At 47.9% G+C, this 16,685-nt stretch overlaps 1 protein-coding gene across 1 annotated transcript; it reads right to left on the reverse strand.

Moving 5' to 3' along the window:
* Positions 1 to 2,579: 2,579 nt before the first annotated feature.
* On the reverse strand, positions 2,580 to 15,650 carry LOC143678800 (T-lymphocyte surface antigen Ly-9-like). The gene is made up of 5 exons (XM_077155731.1): positions 15,559 to 15,650; positions 7,181 to 7,453; positions 6,538 to 6,879; positions 6,166 to 6,432; positions 2,580 to 4,525 (listed from the first exon to the last, which is right to left on the reverse strand). Exons 1-5 carry the CDS (start codon positions 15,605 to 15,607, stop codon positions 4,455 to 4,457), a joined length of 1,002 nt encoding a protein of 333 aa, XP_077011846.1. The 5' UTR covers positions 15,608 to 15,650; the 3' UTR covers positions 2,580 to 4,454.
* Between the last annotated feature and the right edge of the window lie 1,035 nt (positions 15,651 to 16,685).

Raw genomic sequence — 16,685 nt, forward strand, 5'->3', positions numbered from 1 at the left:
TGCAGATTCTGTTCTAGACCACTGCAATAAAGCAAATATCACAATTAAACAAGTCTTCTGATAAAAGGCGACTTCATCTACATTGAAAATCTGTTGTTTAGTGTAGCTACCTATATCAACTGTCTTAACTAGATCTGGATCACTGGCAGCAGCTTCTACAATATTACTTACTACTTCACCTTGTACTTTTATGTTGTGGAGACGGTTTCTTTCCTTAAACTTCATGAACCAATCTCTGCTAGCTTCAAGGTTTTCTTCTGCAGTTTCTTCACCTCTCTCAGCCTTCAGAGAATTTGAGAGAGTTAGGGCCTTGCTCTGGTCTAGGCTTTGACTTAAGGGAATGTTGTGGCCGGTTTGATCTTCTATGCAGACCACTAAAATTTCCTCCATATCAGCCATCAGGCTGTTTCGCTTTCTTGTCATTCATGTGTTCACTGCAGTAACACTTTTAATTTCCTTCAAGCACCTTTCCTTTGCAGTCACAACTTGGCTAAATGTTTGGCAAAAAGCCTAGCTTTCAGCTATCTCAGCTTTCCACATGCCTTCATCGCTAAGCTTCATTATTTCTAGCTTTTGATTGAAAGTGGGAGACATGTGACTCTTCCTTTCATTGCCACACTTAAAGGCCATTGTAAGGTTATTGATTGGCCTAATTTCAATATTATTGTGTCTCAGGGAATAGGAAAAACGGAGAAGAGGAAAAAAGATTGAGGACGGCTGGTCAGTGAGCAGTCAGAACACACACATTTATCATTTAATTTCCCCACCTTATATGAGCACGGTTCCTTGTGCCCCAAAACAATTACTGTTGTAACATCAAAGAGCACATAACAGATATAATACTAAGGAAAATTTTGAAATATTTCAAGAACTACCAAAATGTGAAACAGAGACGTGAAGCAAGCACGTGCTGTTGGGAAAATGGCACTGATGGAACTCACTGGACGCGGGGTTGCCAGAAATCTTCAATTTGTAAAAAACACAACCACCTATGAAGCTCAATAAAGTTGTGAAGATGCCCCACTGTGTGTATCTATTCATTCTGCAGTTAAGAAACACTGAGGGGGAAGAGTAAAACGTATGGATTAAAAATAAATAAATAAAAGGGGGAACAAATGTTGAAAAATAAATTTAGTAGATTGAAATACTAGTGATCAATGAAAGGGAGTGGTAAGGGGTATAGAAAAAAATAGGGGAAACAAAGGCTAAAATATATTGGGTAGATGGAAATACTAGCAATCAATGAGAGGGAGGGGGAAGGGGTATGGTATATATGGGTTTTTATTCTTTTTTCTTTTTATTTCTTTTTCTGAATTGATGCAAATGTTCTAAGAAATGATCACGGTGATGAATATACAACTATGGGATGATGTTGTGATTGATTATATACCAAGAATGGCATGATCATATGGTAAGAATGTTCGTGTTTATATGTTGTTATGTTTAAAAGAAATAAAAAATTAAAATTAAAATTAAAAAAAACTTTCTTAAAAAAAAAGAAAAGCTGAGGGGACACCCCAACAATTTGCTTCTGCATAGTCTGAACGATCTATTTTCTTTCATAGGACAGTAGTTAACTTACTTCTGAGGGTCCTTCTGTCCCTTCTCTTCCTTCCAATCCTCAGTTCTTCCTGCCACAAAGCAAGACCCTCTGGCTGCATGTAGGCAGGCAGGCAGGAGACCCTCAGATATGCACAGTCCACACCTCACACCTAAAACAACTTCCAGTGATACCCACTTTTTGCAGGTAAGAGCCCTTTCTTCCTCTGGGTGAATCTCAGCACTTTCAGTAACTCGATGCCTTTATTATCAGAAGCTAGCCTCCCTTTTGCTACCCAGCCCAAGATTTGGGACTGGAGATGAAGCATTCCATGTGCACAAGACATTGGTGACTTCTCCAAGACTGCTCAGATACTGAACTAATTCTTCCTCCTCCTTCACCTGCTAGTGCCAGGCTACAACCCATGTGGTTAAGGGCTGCTGGTTCCCTTCAGGTGGAAAGCATAAAACCATGTCATAGGTTTGCATTTGCAAGCCTGGACCTTCGATTGCTGTGTGTCTCCTTTCAGGGATCAGCTACCCAGGATGCCTGATTGACGGTTGAGTGAAAATAAGATTAGATAGCTGACAGTCCCAGAGCTACCTTTCCCAGCTATGGACATCTTATCATCTTTTAAAAGAAGCTTCAATATTAAATAGTTGGTAGTGCTGAATTATGTTGAGTGCATAATGGAGTTAATTTAGTGAAATTCAGCTACAACCTTACTAGTTAATCTCTGCATCTGTTTTACATTGTTCACTCTTCCTGCGGTGCTCTTTCTCAGAACCCCATCTCCAATTTCTAAGTCTCCCCATTTCTTTACAGTCAGTTTCCTAGACCCTTGAATTTTCTTTTTTGTTCTTTGTTTCTTTGTGTATGTGGTTCTCTTTTTTAATATTTTAATTTTTCAAAATATAGCTATGCCGGTTTGAATCTGTGGTGGACTCCAGAAAAACCATGTCCTTTAATCCTCATTCAATATTGCTAGCTGGGAGCGTTTTCATTGTTTCCATAGAGATGTGGCCCACCCAATTGTGGGTGGTAACTTTTAATCAGATAGTTTCCAAGGGGTTGCGATTCCACCCATTAACCCTTTAAAGGAGAACACATTTTGGAGAGCCCCTTTTGTAGAGCCACAAGGAAGACAACAGATGCCACCGTGTTCACCACGTGCCCTTCCAGCTGAGAGAGAAACCCTGAACTTCATCAGCCTTCTTGAACCAAGGTATCTTTCCCTGGATGCCTTAGATTGGACCTTTCCATAGATTTGCTTTAATTGGGACATTTTCTTGGCCTTAGAACTGTAAAATAGCAACTTATTAAATTCCCCTTTTTAAAAGCCATTCTGTTTCCGGTATATTGCATTCCGGCAGCTAGCAAACTAGAACAATGACATATACATAGTTAAAAGTTCATCTAGCTCCCTAAGGCTTACAATAAAAAAGCAGATGTCTGGCACACCCCAGACTATAGCTCCATTAAGACAATTACTATCTGCCATGGTCAGGTTCGTGTGTCAACTTAGCCAGATGGTGGTACTTGTTTGTCTATTGCTATGAGGACATTTCATAGAATTAAATCATGATCACGTCAGCTACATCCACAGCTGATTCCATTTGTAATCACTCAAGGGGAGTGTCTTCTGCAATAAGTGATGCTTAATCTAATCACTGGAAGCCTTTTAAGGAGGATTCAGAAGAGACAGGCTCTCTTCCTGTTTTGGCCATGAGCCTCTCCTGTGGAGTTCGTCCAGCCCCTCCATCGGAGCCATCAGCTTCACAGCCTGCCCTACAGATTTTGGACTCTACTTTCCCAAGGTTATGTGAGACACTTTTATAAATTTTATATTTACAAATATTTCCTGTTGATTCTGTTTCTCTGGAGAACCCTAATACACTGTCAATTTTTCAATCTGTTTCTTCTGATATGTCCTTGAGTCTCCAAATACACTAGTTTTGCTTTTTCTTGGTTTTAGACATTTTGTGTGTCTTCCTGCTATAAGGATGAGTTTTGACTCTCTTATCCCCCAACCCTCCACATTCCCTCATTGACCCTCAACACACAGGCTTTCCACACAGCTCTAGGATAGTTTGTGTCATAAATTTTTGCTCAATCAATTCACTGTCTATGATAATACACACTCACGTTTGAACCATGTAGAGTATTGTGAGTCCATTCCTCTATATTTTTCCTATAGTTGATAATGTCCTATTTTCTGCATGGGCAGGCACTGGGAATCGAACCCGGGCAAGACTGCCTGCTGAGCCACCATGGCCTGCCTGCAAATGTCCTATTTTAAAATTTGCTGTTTATATATGTTATCTGTGGCTATAAAACTTATCAAAATCTGGTCAAACACATTTGGCAGTCAAGCAATCTAGTAATCCCATTTTTTCAATGCCCCCAGAGGTGACAAGTGTTTTGACAAAATTGAACTGGGTACAATGATTATGGATAAAGTGGAAGATCTATTTGAATGTGGTGGTCAAAAGGCTGCACAAAGAGATAGCATTTAAGCTGAAACTGGGCTTTCTGGGCCCATTTATTTAAACATCAACAAAAAAACTAATAAAATATATATATATGCAATAAATTCAGTGATTTTGTTTAAACTTCTTGTGTTTCAAACCACTTAGTTTTTCTTGAATGAATAAGGTCCCTTTCCTTTATGGCACAATTTAACAAAACAGACTATTTTAAACAGAGGATATGTAGTTGTTTCCTGATGATTTTGAGCTCAGCTTGCAAACGAGATACGTCTTATGCCTTCATCGATGTCAATGTCCCTCTCTCGCTCACACCCGAAGACACTGACATTGGGGACACTCCAAGGGCAAAGACTTCTTTTTCTCTGTCTCTAAAGGGTGACTGCCTTCTTGCTTTCCTCCTCTCCATGGGTTGAGGTCAAATCTATTCAATTCTTCAAAGCACCAAGGATCAAGAAGAGAAGAAACTCTTTCCTCGGGGAGCAGAGTAGGATGGAGGCTGAATGAATGAGGACCACAGGTTAGGAACTGGTAAAAAGGAAGTGAAGATAAGAAAAGGGAAGAGGAATAGAGGGGGAGGGATTTTCAAGGAAGAAAGGCCAGAGGAGTAGAAGAGTTGACTGGGGGTCCTTTCGGGAGGCCAAATGGAGGAGACTGGTCTGGGATTTCAGCTGAAATGCCCTCCAGGCCCCATAGGGAAGGAGGGAGAACCCTAATGTCTGAAGCCAGTTATCATGCTTTCTTCTGTCCCATGACGCCTAGCACAAGGTGTTCATTAAATACTTGCCAGATTCTCAGTTTGGGGCTGGGGGCGGTGGGGGGACACCTATTACATGCTGTGTATTGTAGATATAGAGGAAAGTAAGAATGAGCTCTGCTTCCCATTCAGGGGAGGGGGCACGTAACAAAGGCCACGGGGCACCATGCCCCACCCTCTCCTCAAGTCTTTTACTAGGGCTAATGGGAAGGTAAAATGGTTTAAAAAGCCAGCTGCAGATTGTGATGATTCCCTGAGGGCTGACAGTTTCTTCAGACCTCTTCTTCACTGCGCCTTCAATGAGTGGGACAGCCCCGGCCCATAAAAGATGCCTAGTTAATACACGCTGCCCGAATGAAGGAAGCGCAACGTATTTATACTTTAGATAATTGACAGACATGATAGGATTTTAAGCAGAAGATTACACAAACATTTCTCTAATTTAGAATTAACCCTCAACCCTTCTCATTTAGTTAAATTAGAATTTAACTTAATTTAGAATTTAATTAATCAGGAGGATGACTGGGAGGGAACCTTAGAGGAAGAGAGAGGAGCTGGGAGGCTAGGCTGTGGGAATGAGTAATGTGAGAAAGAGGAGGGGGTCTAGGCGACCCCAGCTTTCTGCTTTGGACAACAGAGGGAAAACAAGGGGAGTGCAGAGAGGCGTGGACACCAGGCAGCGCGGTCCTGGGAAGGACTGAGGTCAGAGAGAAGCAGTAGCAGGGAAGGGAGCAGCCCAGGCGGCTGAGATGAGCACATCAGCAGTGGCAACTGCTGCAGAGAAGCCGAGGATGAGAGCTGAGGAGTGGCCACTCTATCTAGCAGTCAGGATGTCACTGATGGGGAAAACCGGCAGTAAGGCATTAAAGAGCGAATGGTTGGTGAAGAACTGGAAGCAGAGACATTGTCTTGGATGAGGAGAGAAGAGAGATGGGGCATATTTGCACTAAGATGTTTTTCTCCCATGGTCTGTGACTGGGTTGCAAGCGGCAGGGGGAGCCGGGAGAGGTCACAGGGGAGGCCCAGCAGGGAAGAACAGCCTCGGGTGCCCTTCAGAACTCAAGGCAGGGGTGGGGGTCCCTCCTCAGTGGGATCCGCAGGGCTGAGACTCAGTGGCGCTGGGGAAGCACCTTTCCTCAGAGAGTTCAAAGCCAGCTGAGTGCCCAGCTGAGTCAGCAGCATGGAGGCCCAGGAGAGCTGGGTAGACACATGAGGCCCATGGATTGGTGGCTTGGGAGCCTCATCTCCCGGCACCCCAGAGACACTGCCTGCTGCAAGCTAACCCCACCCCAGTTTTCTTTCAACTGTTTCTAGAGCCTTGAGGAAGGCAGGCAGGGCAGGTGAAAACCTGGAAGGAAGGAAAGTTCACAGAAGAGGCTTACCTGAGCAGAGCGGCTGAGCAGCGATGGAGCGGGAGTTCTCACTGATGGGGTTCCTGGCAGTGCAGCGGTAGCTGTCACTGTCCCCAGGTCGCCAGGAGGTGCTGAGAGTGGTCCTCCCATGGGACACAACTGTCCCCTGGACTTGGGGCTTCCAGCTGTACTGGACATCCTCTCCAGCCCATTCAAGAAAGCAGACCAGAGTGATGGAGCAGATCCCATCCCTCACGACCTGGGAGCTAACGGTGATGTTGGGCTCCTGCAGCCTCCCTGTGCAAAAAGGGAAGGCTCCAGCTACGATGAGGCTCTAGTCTGGCCGGGCAGGGAAGTGAGGAAAGGTCAGAGCACAAATGCAGGGCCCTCCACCCCACTCACCATAGACCCGGAGGGTGAAATCCTTGGTGATGTTGACGGGGGGAAAACGCAAAGTGATCCGAGCTCTATACGGACCAGAGTCTTGCAGCCTCAGGGAGCTGATCTGCAGAGAAAAGCCCCGGCCGGGCGTGCTCAGCCGCCGGCTGTAGGGTCCCAGCGTCTCAGCCACCAGGACTGGTTTGCCGGCTAGTCCTGGCCGCAAAACAGCCAGGAGCCCTGGAGAGCTCCAGGTGACGCTGTCTGCCTCCTGCCCGCCAGGGACTTCCAGCGGCAGAGTTGCTGACTCCCCAACGATGCCAATTACAGTCTCCCCTACAGTGTCTGCTCCCAGGGTCCCTGGGCCTGCGTGCAGATAGAAAGGGGACACGGCAGCCTCAGTGTCAGCATCCCCCTACCCACTCTGGGCAGCCACAGGGCTGGCAGCCCCATCAGGCTGGCCCCACCCCAGCCCCTAAGGGTGGTCTCCCTCCAGCCTTCCCATCAGCCCCAGTGGGTCTTTTCCCACACCCAAGACCACATTTACCTAGGGGCACCCACCCCTGGCCTGCCCCTCCCCATCAGGGGCTGCCGGGGACCAGGACTCCCATCTCTGTGAGCTACACAGCAGCCGCGCAGGGCATGTGCAGTCTGAGGGGCCAGGTACCTGCGCACAGGTGAGGCACTGGGACCGGGCGGGAGCTGCTGTTACTGACTGCATTCCTGATGGTGCAGGTAAAGGGCAGAGCACTGTCCCCAGGCCTCAAGGAGACACTGAGGACAGATCCTTCATGGGACACCACAGTCCGGGGTCCCAGGGGCGTCCAACTGTAGGTCACAGAGCCGCCTCTGCTCTCTGCTGCACATGTCAGGATGATGATACAGGCTCCATCCTCGCCCCTCCGGGAGTTGAGTGTGACGCGGGGCCGGCCCAGCTGCTCTGCGTGCAGAAAAACGAACAACTGAGCACTGGAAAACTGCACTCGGACTCCCGGTCACAGGGCAGGAGATGTAGGGCAGCGCCACCCAAGAACTTATAGCACCCTGAATACACCTGGCCCTGACTCCATGTGAGTCTGCTCTGGTGATTTGGGCTCTACAAAGAGACATCACTTAATATCTGCTTTGACTCTCAATACCTCCAGCAAAGTAGGTAGGCCAGGTGCTATTACCAACTCCATTTCGACTTTACCCAAAATCTCATCTAAGAAGTAGTGAATCCAGGACCCAAATCCATGCGGATTTGTCTCCAAAGCCTGGACACCAACTGGCCCCTGCCCTGAATAAAGACTGTACACACAGGCATGACACGTTTTTGTAATTCGATTTTTCCCCAGTAGTGGGCCGTGCAGTTTACTCTGAGCTTTCCCGTGCAGCCCCAGACTGCATGCAGACGTGGTCCTGGGCTTTAAAGTTTCTCCCACCTCTGCTGCAGTCCCTCAGTCTCCCCAGACCATGCACCAGATGCCCTCCTGAAGGGGCCACGTTGCTATTATTCGCCCACCTGCCTCCCCAGGCCACAGCCTGGGGAGTGGGCAAGAGCAGCTGCAGAGACAACAGCCGACCAAGACAGGCTGCACAAAACCGCAGTGTGGGAGATGGCTGCCTGCTCTCAGCCTCAGCCCCCTGGCCCATCTGACAACGGCCCCTGGGGATGCAAATAGAAGCACCAGCATAGAGGGTCTCCCGGGAGGAGGCCACCTGGGTAGCCTTCTGCCACCTCACTCCAGTTTGCCTGCTAGACTGGGCCCTGGGAGCCAACTCTTTCCCACTCGGACTTCTTCTGGGGGCCTTTCTGTCCTCCGTTTAGGTGACATACTAGAGACCTGGAGAGCAGGTGCAGGCCCAGGGTCCCCGAGCTCTATTCCTGGCTCTGTGTTGTCAGCGTGTAACTTTTCCTCTCCGAAGCTCAGTTTCCTCAGCCTAGAAATTAAAAACACTACTTGCTGGCAGGATAGTTGTGAGGCTCAAATGACTTGAGATACACCTTGTAAAGGCTAAAATCCCGACCCATTACCACTGTGGACTGCCGGCCCTGAGGGCAGGGCTCTCTGGAAGCCCCCACATGCTCATCAGGCAGCACAGTCCTGTTTCCTGCCCAGAATCCACCCTGACACCACTGCACCTAAGCTGGCCCTGCCAGGGTGACCCTGACGTCCATTGGCATGGCAAGGGGGGCTCTTTCACCAGCCCTGGCCCCATCTGGTGAAGCGGCCAGCCCCAGGAGGCCCCCTGCCTCCAGTGTCCCTCGTCCTGCTGTGAGGTGCAAGCCACAGCCAGCTCAGGCCGACTCATGGCAGAAATGCTTTCTCTCTGACCATGCAAAACCTGGCCAGGGAGTCTTTCCATCCCCTCCCACTAAAAAATCTTTTAAAACCTTATTCTAATGGGACTATTTCCTATCACAAAATCCAAGGAAAATATCTGAGAAGGCTCTCTGCCTTCCCTCCCTCAGTTAGTTTTCCCATGTCCATCCCCCTCCACTCCTTTCCCAGCTTCCACCTAAGGGAACGGGTCCCCCTTGGCACCCCAGCAGCCTGCAGAGACCCATCCAGACCACACAGGCAGAGGCTGGCAGCACAGCTAAGCTAAGTGTCAGCAATACAACTGTCTGTCCTCCTGGAACACAAGAGGATGGGTGGCCTGTGAGGAGCTGCCTCGAGGCCGTCTCCCGCCTGCCTCTCTATCCGCTCTGGGAGGCTGTCACAGGACAATTTCTCATGCCCTCCCAGGTTCTGATCAGGTATGCAACTTCCTGCCCATCCCCTTCGGAATTGAATTGCAGGCCTTAAATCCGCTTAGCTGCAGTCTACACCGGGCTCCTCGGCAACGGGGCACTCCGTGTTACCTGCTCCTTTCGTCCTGGTGTCATCCTTTCTCCTGTGTGGGATGAGGGCCGGGGGAGCTGGGCCCTTTGGCAACTCTTCCTTTCACCATCTACCTAGGTAATAAACTGTCTGAATCTAAAAGTAGCTCGTTAGCTCTTTACCAGCCAAACTGGTTGGGCTGCAGCCTTGCTCACTGCTATGAGCGTGACCCGCACACCTGTTGTTTCCAGTTTAAAAAAAAAATCAATAAAATTTTTTAAAAATAATAATAAACGTTTTTTTAAAAAAGTTATTGAGGAGCACGATGATAGCATTCCATTTCATCTGAGTAAAACTTTGCAAGGTTCTTTTGCATGCATTTTATTCTCACACGAAAGTAGTGTTCCTATTGTGATCACAAGGAAGCTCAAGGCCACACGAGTAGGTTGCGGCAAAACTCGGTTCTTGGGGCCTTAAATCCTCTTCTTCATCCATTACATACCAGAAGTTCTGCTTCACTGGGTCTGGGTAGGTCCTGGGCCTTGGCATTGTTCAGGAGGTTCTCCCAGGCGGCTCTTCCTTATACGTCCCTTTTGACAGTGACCATATATTACTCTCGTGATTAGAGGGAGGGATAGATGCAACTCAAAGGGCAGCAAGGCCGACAGGAATGGCTGACAGCCTGGCCCGCGGCCGCGCCCGGGGCACTCACCGTAGACGCGCAGGCTGTACTCCTGCGTGTGGGTGACGCGGGACCCCCACAGGTTAAGGTGGGCGCGGTAGGGCCCTGCGTCCTCCCAGCTCAGGTTGCTGATCTGCAGGGAGTGGCCGGGCCCCACGACACTCAGGCGACCCCGGTACCGGGTTTCCGCCTGGTAAAAGGTGCCTGGTTCTCCAGCCTCTCCCAGGGTCACCGTGGCGAACACGCCGCGGACCAAACGGGTCGTCCAGGAGATGCTCTCCGCCTGCTGGCCCGGCCGCAGCGGCAGCGGCAGAGTGGCCGATGCTCCTAGGGTCCCACTGACCTCCACGGGGTCTGGATCCTCTGTGGAAGCCCCTGGCCCTGCAGACACAGAGCGGAGGCTGAGGACTGCCTGACCAAGCAGGAGGGTCACAAGCATCCTAAGAATGGGTCAGTTAAGGGATTCTTGTCCCCAGGTTATAGAGGAGAAATAGAGACCCAAGGAATTCAGAACAGAGCACAAGTCAGAGAATGGTCTTCTTTGGTAGCCACGTAACTTAATTAACACATAATTAAATCATTGCATGAATGATACTCTAAGGGTTGCAGATGCCGAGTGAAATGGAGAGTTCAAGAAAATTCTTGGGAGGTGCCTGTGAGGCCAAATCCTGCTATTTCTCCGGGCCACTCTCTAGTCTATCTGTGGGACAGGACCACAACTCATTCAGGCCGACCCCATCCCCAGTGGGAATTGCCTTGCAGCATCCCCCATAGTTTCTCATCCAGCCAATTCTGAAACAGAAGCCGGTTCCTCAGTGCCACACTGGGATTCTCACAGACATTGTTTCCTAGGACGGGAGGCCACATCGGTTGAAGAGTGGCCAATGAGACAGTCATTTGGATACCAGCCTATAATGCTGTTGGGGATTGTGCTGCTTGGAATCTGTTGTGTACCCCAGAAAAGCCTATGTTATTTTAATCCAATCCTGTGGGAACAGACCTATTGCAGGGCAGGAACCTTTTAATTAGGTTGTTCCATGGAGATGTGGCCCCACCTATTCAAGGTGGGTCTTAAGCCACTTACTGGAGTCCTTTAAGAGAGCTCACAATTCTTGATATTCTCACAAGCAGTGGGGACCACCAAAGCAATAGGCTGAGCCCCCAATCTTGGGGTTTGTTCATACGAAAATTAACCCCACAAAGGATAGGTCAAGCCTACTTAAAATTAGGCCTAAGAGTCACCCCCAAGAGAACCTCTTTTGTTGCTCAGATGTGGCCTCTCTCTCTCAGCCAACATGACAAGCAAACTCACTGCCCTCCCCCTCTCTATGTGGGACATGACTCCCAGGGGTGTGACCTTCCTGCAATGTGGGACAGAAATCCTAGAATGAGCTGGGACTCAGCATCAAGGGGTTGAGAAAACCTTCTCAACCAAAAGGGGAAAGAGAGAAATGAAACAAAATAAAGTGTCAGTGGTTGAGAGATTCCAAACAGAGTCGAGAAGTTATCCTGGAGGTTATTCTTATGCATTAAAAAGATATCACCTTTTTAGTTAAGGTGTAACAGAGAGGCTGGAGGAAACTGCCTGAAAATGTAGAGCCATGTTCCAGTAGCCATGTTTCTTGAAGATGATTGTATAATGATATAGCTTTCACAATGTGACTGTATGGTTGTGAAGACCCTGTGTCTGATGCTTCTTTTAGCTACCTTATGGACAGACTAGTAAACATATGGATAAAAAATAAATAATAATAAGGGGAGCAAATGTTAAAATAAATTTAGTAGATTGAAATGCTAGTGATCAATGAAAGGGAGGAGTAAGGGGTGTGGTACATATGAATTTTTTTCTGTTTTCTTTTTATTTCTTTTTCTGAATTGATGCAAATGTTCTAAGAAATGATCATGATGTTGAATATGCAACTATGTGATGAAAAAAAGAATGTTCATATTGTATGTTAATTGGTTTTATTAATAAAAATTTTTTTAAAAGAGAGAGAGAGCTCACAGAAATGCCCTGGTTGATGCCAAGCAAGGACCTGGAGAGAGCCAAGGGAAGCTAAGAGATGAAATCCAGGGTTTGCCCTGGAGACGCTGAGAGGACCCACAGATGCTTAGAGAAAAAGAAATGCCCAGAGATGCTAAGGGAAGAGCTGCAGGACAAAGAGGGAAAGCTACTGGAGTCAGAATCTGTAAGCAACCAAACTGGGAGCAAGGACCAGCAGCCACCAGCCACAAGCCTTCCCAGCTGGCAGAGGTGTCCCCAGTGCTGGTGGCCTTTCTTCAGAGTATCATCCTGTTGATGCCTTAATTGGGACATTTCATGGCCTTAGAATCATAAATTTGTAACCTAATAAGCCCCCTTTGAAAAAGCCAACCCATTTCTGACATATTGCATTCCAGCCATTTTAGCAAATTGAAACAGGGATTGAATCACTTCCCCCACAAAAGGCATGTTCAGGTCCTGACACCTGGTCTTGTGGCTGTGAACCCATTTGCAAATAGGAGCTTTGAAGATCTTTCTAGTGAAGTGCCCAAACTGAGTGAGGGTGGGCCTCCATCCAAAATGGTTGCAGTCCTTATAAGCAGAGGAAACTTAGCACAGAAAGAGAAGCCACAGGAGCAGCCAGAAGCTGGAAGTCAACCAAACCTGAGTAAGAAAGGGGAAGACACCACCAGGTACATTGACAAGTGACAGAAAAAACAGGAACCCCAAAGATTGCCAGCCAAACAGAAGATACCACCCTGGGAGGAAGCGAGCCTTTTAGCCTCTGAAACTGTGAGCCAATAAAGTCCTGTTGTTAAGCCGTCCCATTGTTTGGTATTTGTTTTAGCAGCCAGGAAACTAAAATGCAGAACTTACAGGAAGAGTATAAGTACCGAAGCACTAGTCAGACTGCCCGAGGTCACACCCCTGCTCCACCATGTACTAACTGTGTGAGCTTGGGCAGGTGACTTAACCCCTCTGGGTCTATTTTCTCACCTGTGAAATAGGGAGTGCCATCTTCTAAGGTTTCATAAGGATTAAAAAAGCTAGTGGCCACAGTTTAAGTGCTTCATTATTATTGTTATTATTATTATGACTTTTCCCAGCTTCGCCAAAGCTAGTCAGAACCCTTGTAGAGAAATAAAAATGATTCATCAGTCTCATGACCCACCTCAGAGAACTTCTGCAACACACACCTACAGTTCTAGGAAGCAGAAAGGCTGAAACTAACCAAGGTCCGGGCCATAATTTTTAGAGAGAAAAGGTAGCAAAGCTCAGGGAGGGTCCTTAGTTGAACCTGAGATCAGGCAGTTCAGGCTACATCGGTGATTCCTAGCTCGGGCGGAGTGGCTCTTTGCCAAAGTTGACCTGAGAAGTGGTGTGGCAATAGCTGAGGTGACAGGGGCAGGAGGGTGGTTGCAGTCTTGTGATATACAGGCCAAGATGGGGCACACGCTCCATGCTGTCCGTTCACTACAGAATCTGTTCGACTTCCTGCTGCTCATTTCTTCCACAGAACTATTCAGAGTCCACCCAGAGAATCGTGGCAGTTGGTAGGGTCACAGCCAGAAAGATACGACACCAGAAGGACCTTGTCTTCTCTAGCTGGGCCCAGGGCGTGAACCACAGCCTGCAGGAATGTAACCTTGATTAAGCAGCTTTGCTTGCCCAGTTCCAACGCTGCTTTCTTTCTGGAACCTTCTCTGAGTTCCCTATTTGTGGTCCAGATATCTTTCCCCTGGTTTCCTTCAGCCTGTGCTTTTGTTGGATGGTTTCATTTTAGGAGGAAATGGGGACCAGAGGAATCTTGCAGAAATGCAGCATCTCAGTTTCAGTTCCAGTGGCTTTGGTCAGGGACTCTGTGGTTCTCTGAGACTTCTCTTGCAATCTCATAATTGAGGCTGCAGCACTTGGTTTCAGATATTATTGTTCATGTGCCTGGAAGATGTCACTTAATCTCTTTGAGCCTTAGTCCATCATCTGTGAAAATGGGGGTGTTCTAGTTTGCAAGCTGCTGGAATGCAATATACCAGAAACGGAATGGCTTTTAAAAGGGGAATTTAATAAGTCGCTAGTTTACAGTTCAAAGGCCAAGAAAATGTCCCAATTACAACAAGTCCACAGAAATGCCCAATCAAAGGCATCCAGGGAAAGATACCTTGGTTCAAGAAGGCCAATGAAGTTCAGGATTTCTCTCTCAAGTGAGAAGGCGCATGGCAAACACAGGTACAATTTCTCTCTTATCTGGAAGGGCACATGGCAAACACAGCATCATCTGCTAGCTTTCTCTCCTGGCTTCCTGTTTCATTAAGCTCCCCGGGAAGCGTTTTCCTTCTTCATTTCCAGAGGTTGCTGGCTGGTGGACTCTGCTTCTCATGGCTACGTCGTTCTGCTCTGCTCTCTCTGAATTTCTTTCATTCTCCAAAATGTTCCTTCTTTTACAGGACTCCAGTAACTTATTAAGACCCACCCAAATGGGTGGAGACATGTCATCACCTAATCCAGCTTAACAACCACTCTTGATTAAATCACATCTCCAGGGAAATGATCTGATTATAGTTTCAAATATACAGTATTGAATAGGGATTATTCTGCCTTTATGAAATGAGATTTAGATTAAAACATGGCTTTTCTAGGGGACACACATCCCTTCAAAGCAGCACAGGGGTAATACTCTCTGCCTGTTCTATGTCACAAGATTGTCATGAGTACGGGAATTTAAAAACTGTAAGTGAAGGTTTATAAACCTCAAAGTTTTAAACATATATAATGGGCTCGCTGGCATGCTAAGGGGACTCCCTAAAGGCTGGGGCAGGGACAGCCCAGAGGCTGGTGAGGCTAATGGCCAACACTAGCAAGTTTCCCCCTGTAAGGGAGAAGGAAAGTGAAAGCGGGGCATTCTAGAGACTAAGAGCACAAATTGGCCCCTGGCTGTGAATTCCTAAAAAGCAGTGCTCTCTGGCCTCCGGTTTCCAAGCCCACCTCCCCTCACCCCTCAGGTCTCCGGGATAGGGGTGACTAGTAAGAACCCAAAGAGTCAGGAGCTGCTGCTAGCTGCCAGGTTTGAGATCCCTGCTGAGGCCAATTACAGGGCATGGAGGGCCCAATTCATATAAAGGGTGACTCTCAGGGGCTGGCGGGAGAGAGGAAGGAGAAAGAGACACAAGAAGATCCAATACACTGCAGCCCTATGGGGGCTTAAAAAACTGAACTTTCCCAGGAAACGTGCTCAGGATGGCAGGACACAGATGGGGGAAGTCCTGGAACTGGCTGTGGCTGATCCTCTCTCACACTCCCACCATTCAGCCTGTCTGGAAACATGTAGCCTTCTTGCGATGAGTTAGTAGGAGAAATGTGAAGGTGGCAAGGACACAGCCAAGGCCTCCAAGGTTTGATATCAGAGTGCACACGCACACACACATACACATGTAGTCACACACACGCACACACACACATGCACACACACACATAGCCTGGCTCCCATAGAGACAACATCATCAAAAAAATTATCCATTCCTAGAATAAACCAACGAGCAGGGCAAGCAGCAGTGCCTGGGAAGGGCAGAACTTACCCATAAAAAGACCAAGAAGGAGCAAGGACCACGGTAGAGAATGGCACATAATATTCACCAGCAGAATGACCTGCCTCCAGACAGCTGATGGCCGGTGCGTGTGTAAGTGTCAGCCCAGGAACATTTCCTGCTTTTAGAGCATCACCACTCTAACCACATGTACTTTTTGAGTCACAAGATGAGAAGATGAAGGAACATGGGAAAAAGAAGTAGTAAGCTACTTAAAAGCCAAAAACCCTTTAAAAAGCTGTTTTAACCCTCCAGAGGTCCCCTATCCCCTGCAAGGCCAAAGTCAGGGTCACGATTCTGGTGGATGAGGCCTTGGGATCTGCTTGCTCCTTGCCAGCCTCCCTGGCCCCAGTGCTTTCATCATGTCTCACACCTTGAACTTCAGCTCACCGCAAACTGCTTCTAGATTTTCTCCCACACACACCCATGGTTTTCTCACTTTTGTTACTTTACTCATAGGCTTTGGTCTATTGGATTACCTAGGCCCTGCCACCTGCCTCCTCTGCCTCACCCTAACATCCTCCCATTCCCTACCTAAAGTCAGGCCTTGGGAAAGGCTGCCCTGAAGCCCCAGGCTGGTATGGGAGTCCTCATCTGCACCTGTGCTTACCTCTACCTTAACTCACGTCACACCATATCACAAATATCTGCCTAAATGTACATTCTCCCCAGTAGACTCTCAGCCCTTGACTTTCAGTTCCCAGGCACAGCCTCAGGTCAGTACACAAGGGCTTAGTTTCTACACGCTTGGTGAGCGCATGGGTAGACGTTGAGTCAGCAGGCAGAGTAAGAGCAAGCTGAGAACTGCCCAGGGACAAGACGGTGGAGGGTACAGGCTGGGGCTGGGGCTTCTTTAGCACAGAAACCAGGCTGGAAAGGAACAAGGAGCAAGAACTTTGAGACCAATTGCTACCACAAAGGACAAGGTCAGATATTACTTCGCCATTTACACTTTAGGTGGTATGCTAGAGGAAGTTGAGTAAAAATGTCCTGATCCAAGGGTGGATGGAGAGAGAGGGGAGATCTGGGGTGGGTATGGAGCCCCTTCCCCAACTCCCGCTGCTCCACACCATATAGTCCTGATGGTTTTGCTGGGATATGCAGACTCTGCTGACACC

This window comes from Tamandua tetradactyla, chromosome 4 (genome assembly GCF_023851605.1).
Source record: "Tamandua tetradactyla isolate mTamTet1 chromosome 4, mTamTet1.pri, whole genome shotgun sequence".
Taxonomy (NCBI): Eukaryota; Metazoa; Chordata; class Mammalia; order Pilosa; family Myrmecophagidae; genus Tamandua; species Tamandua tetradactyla.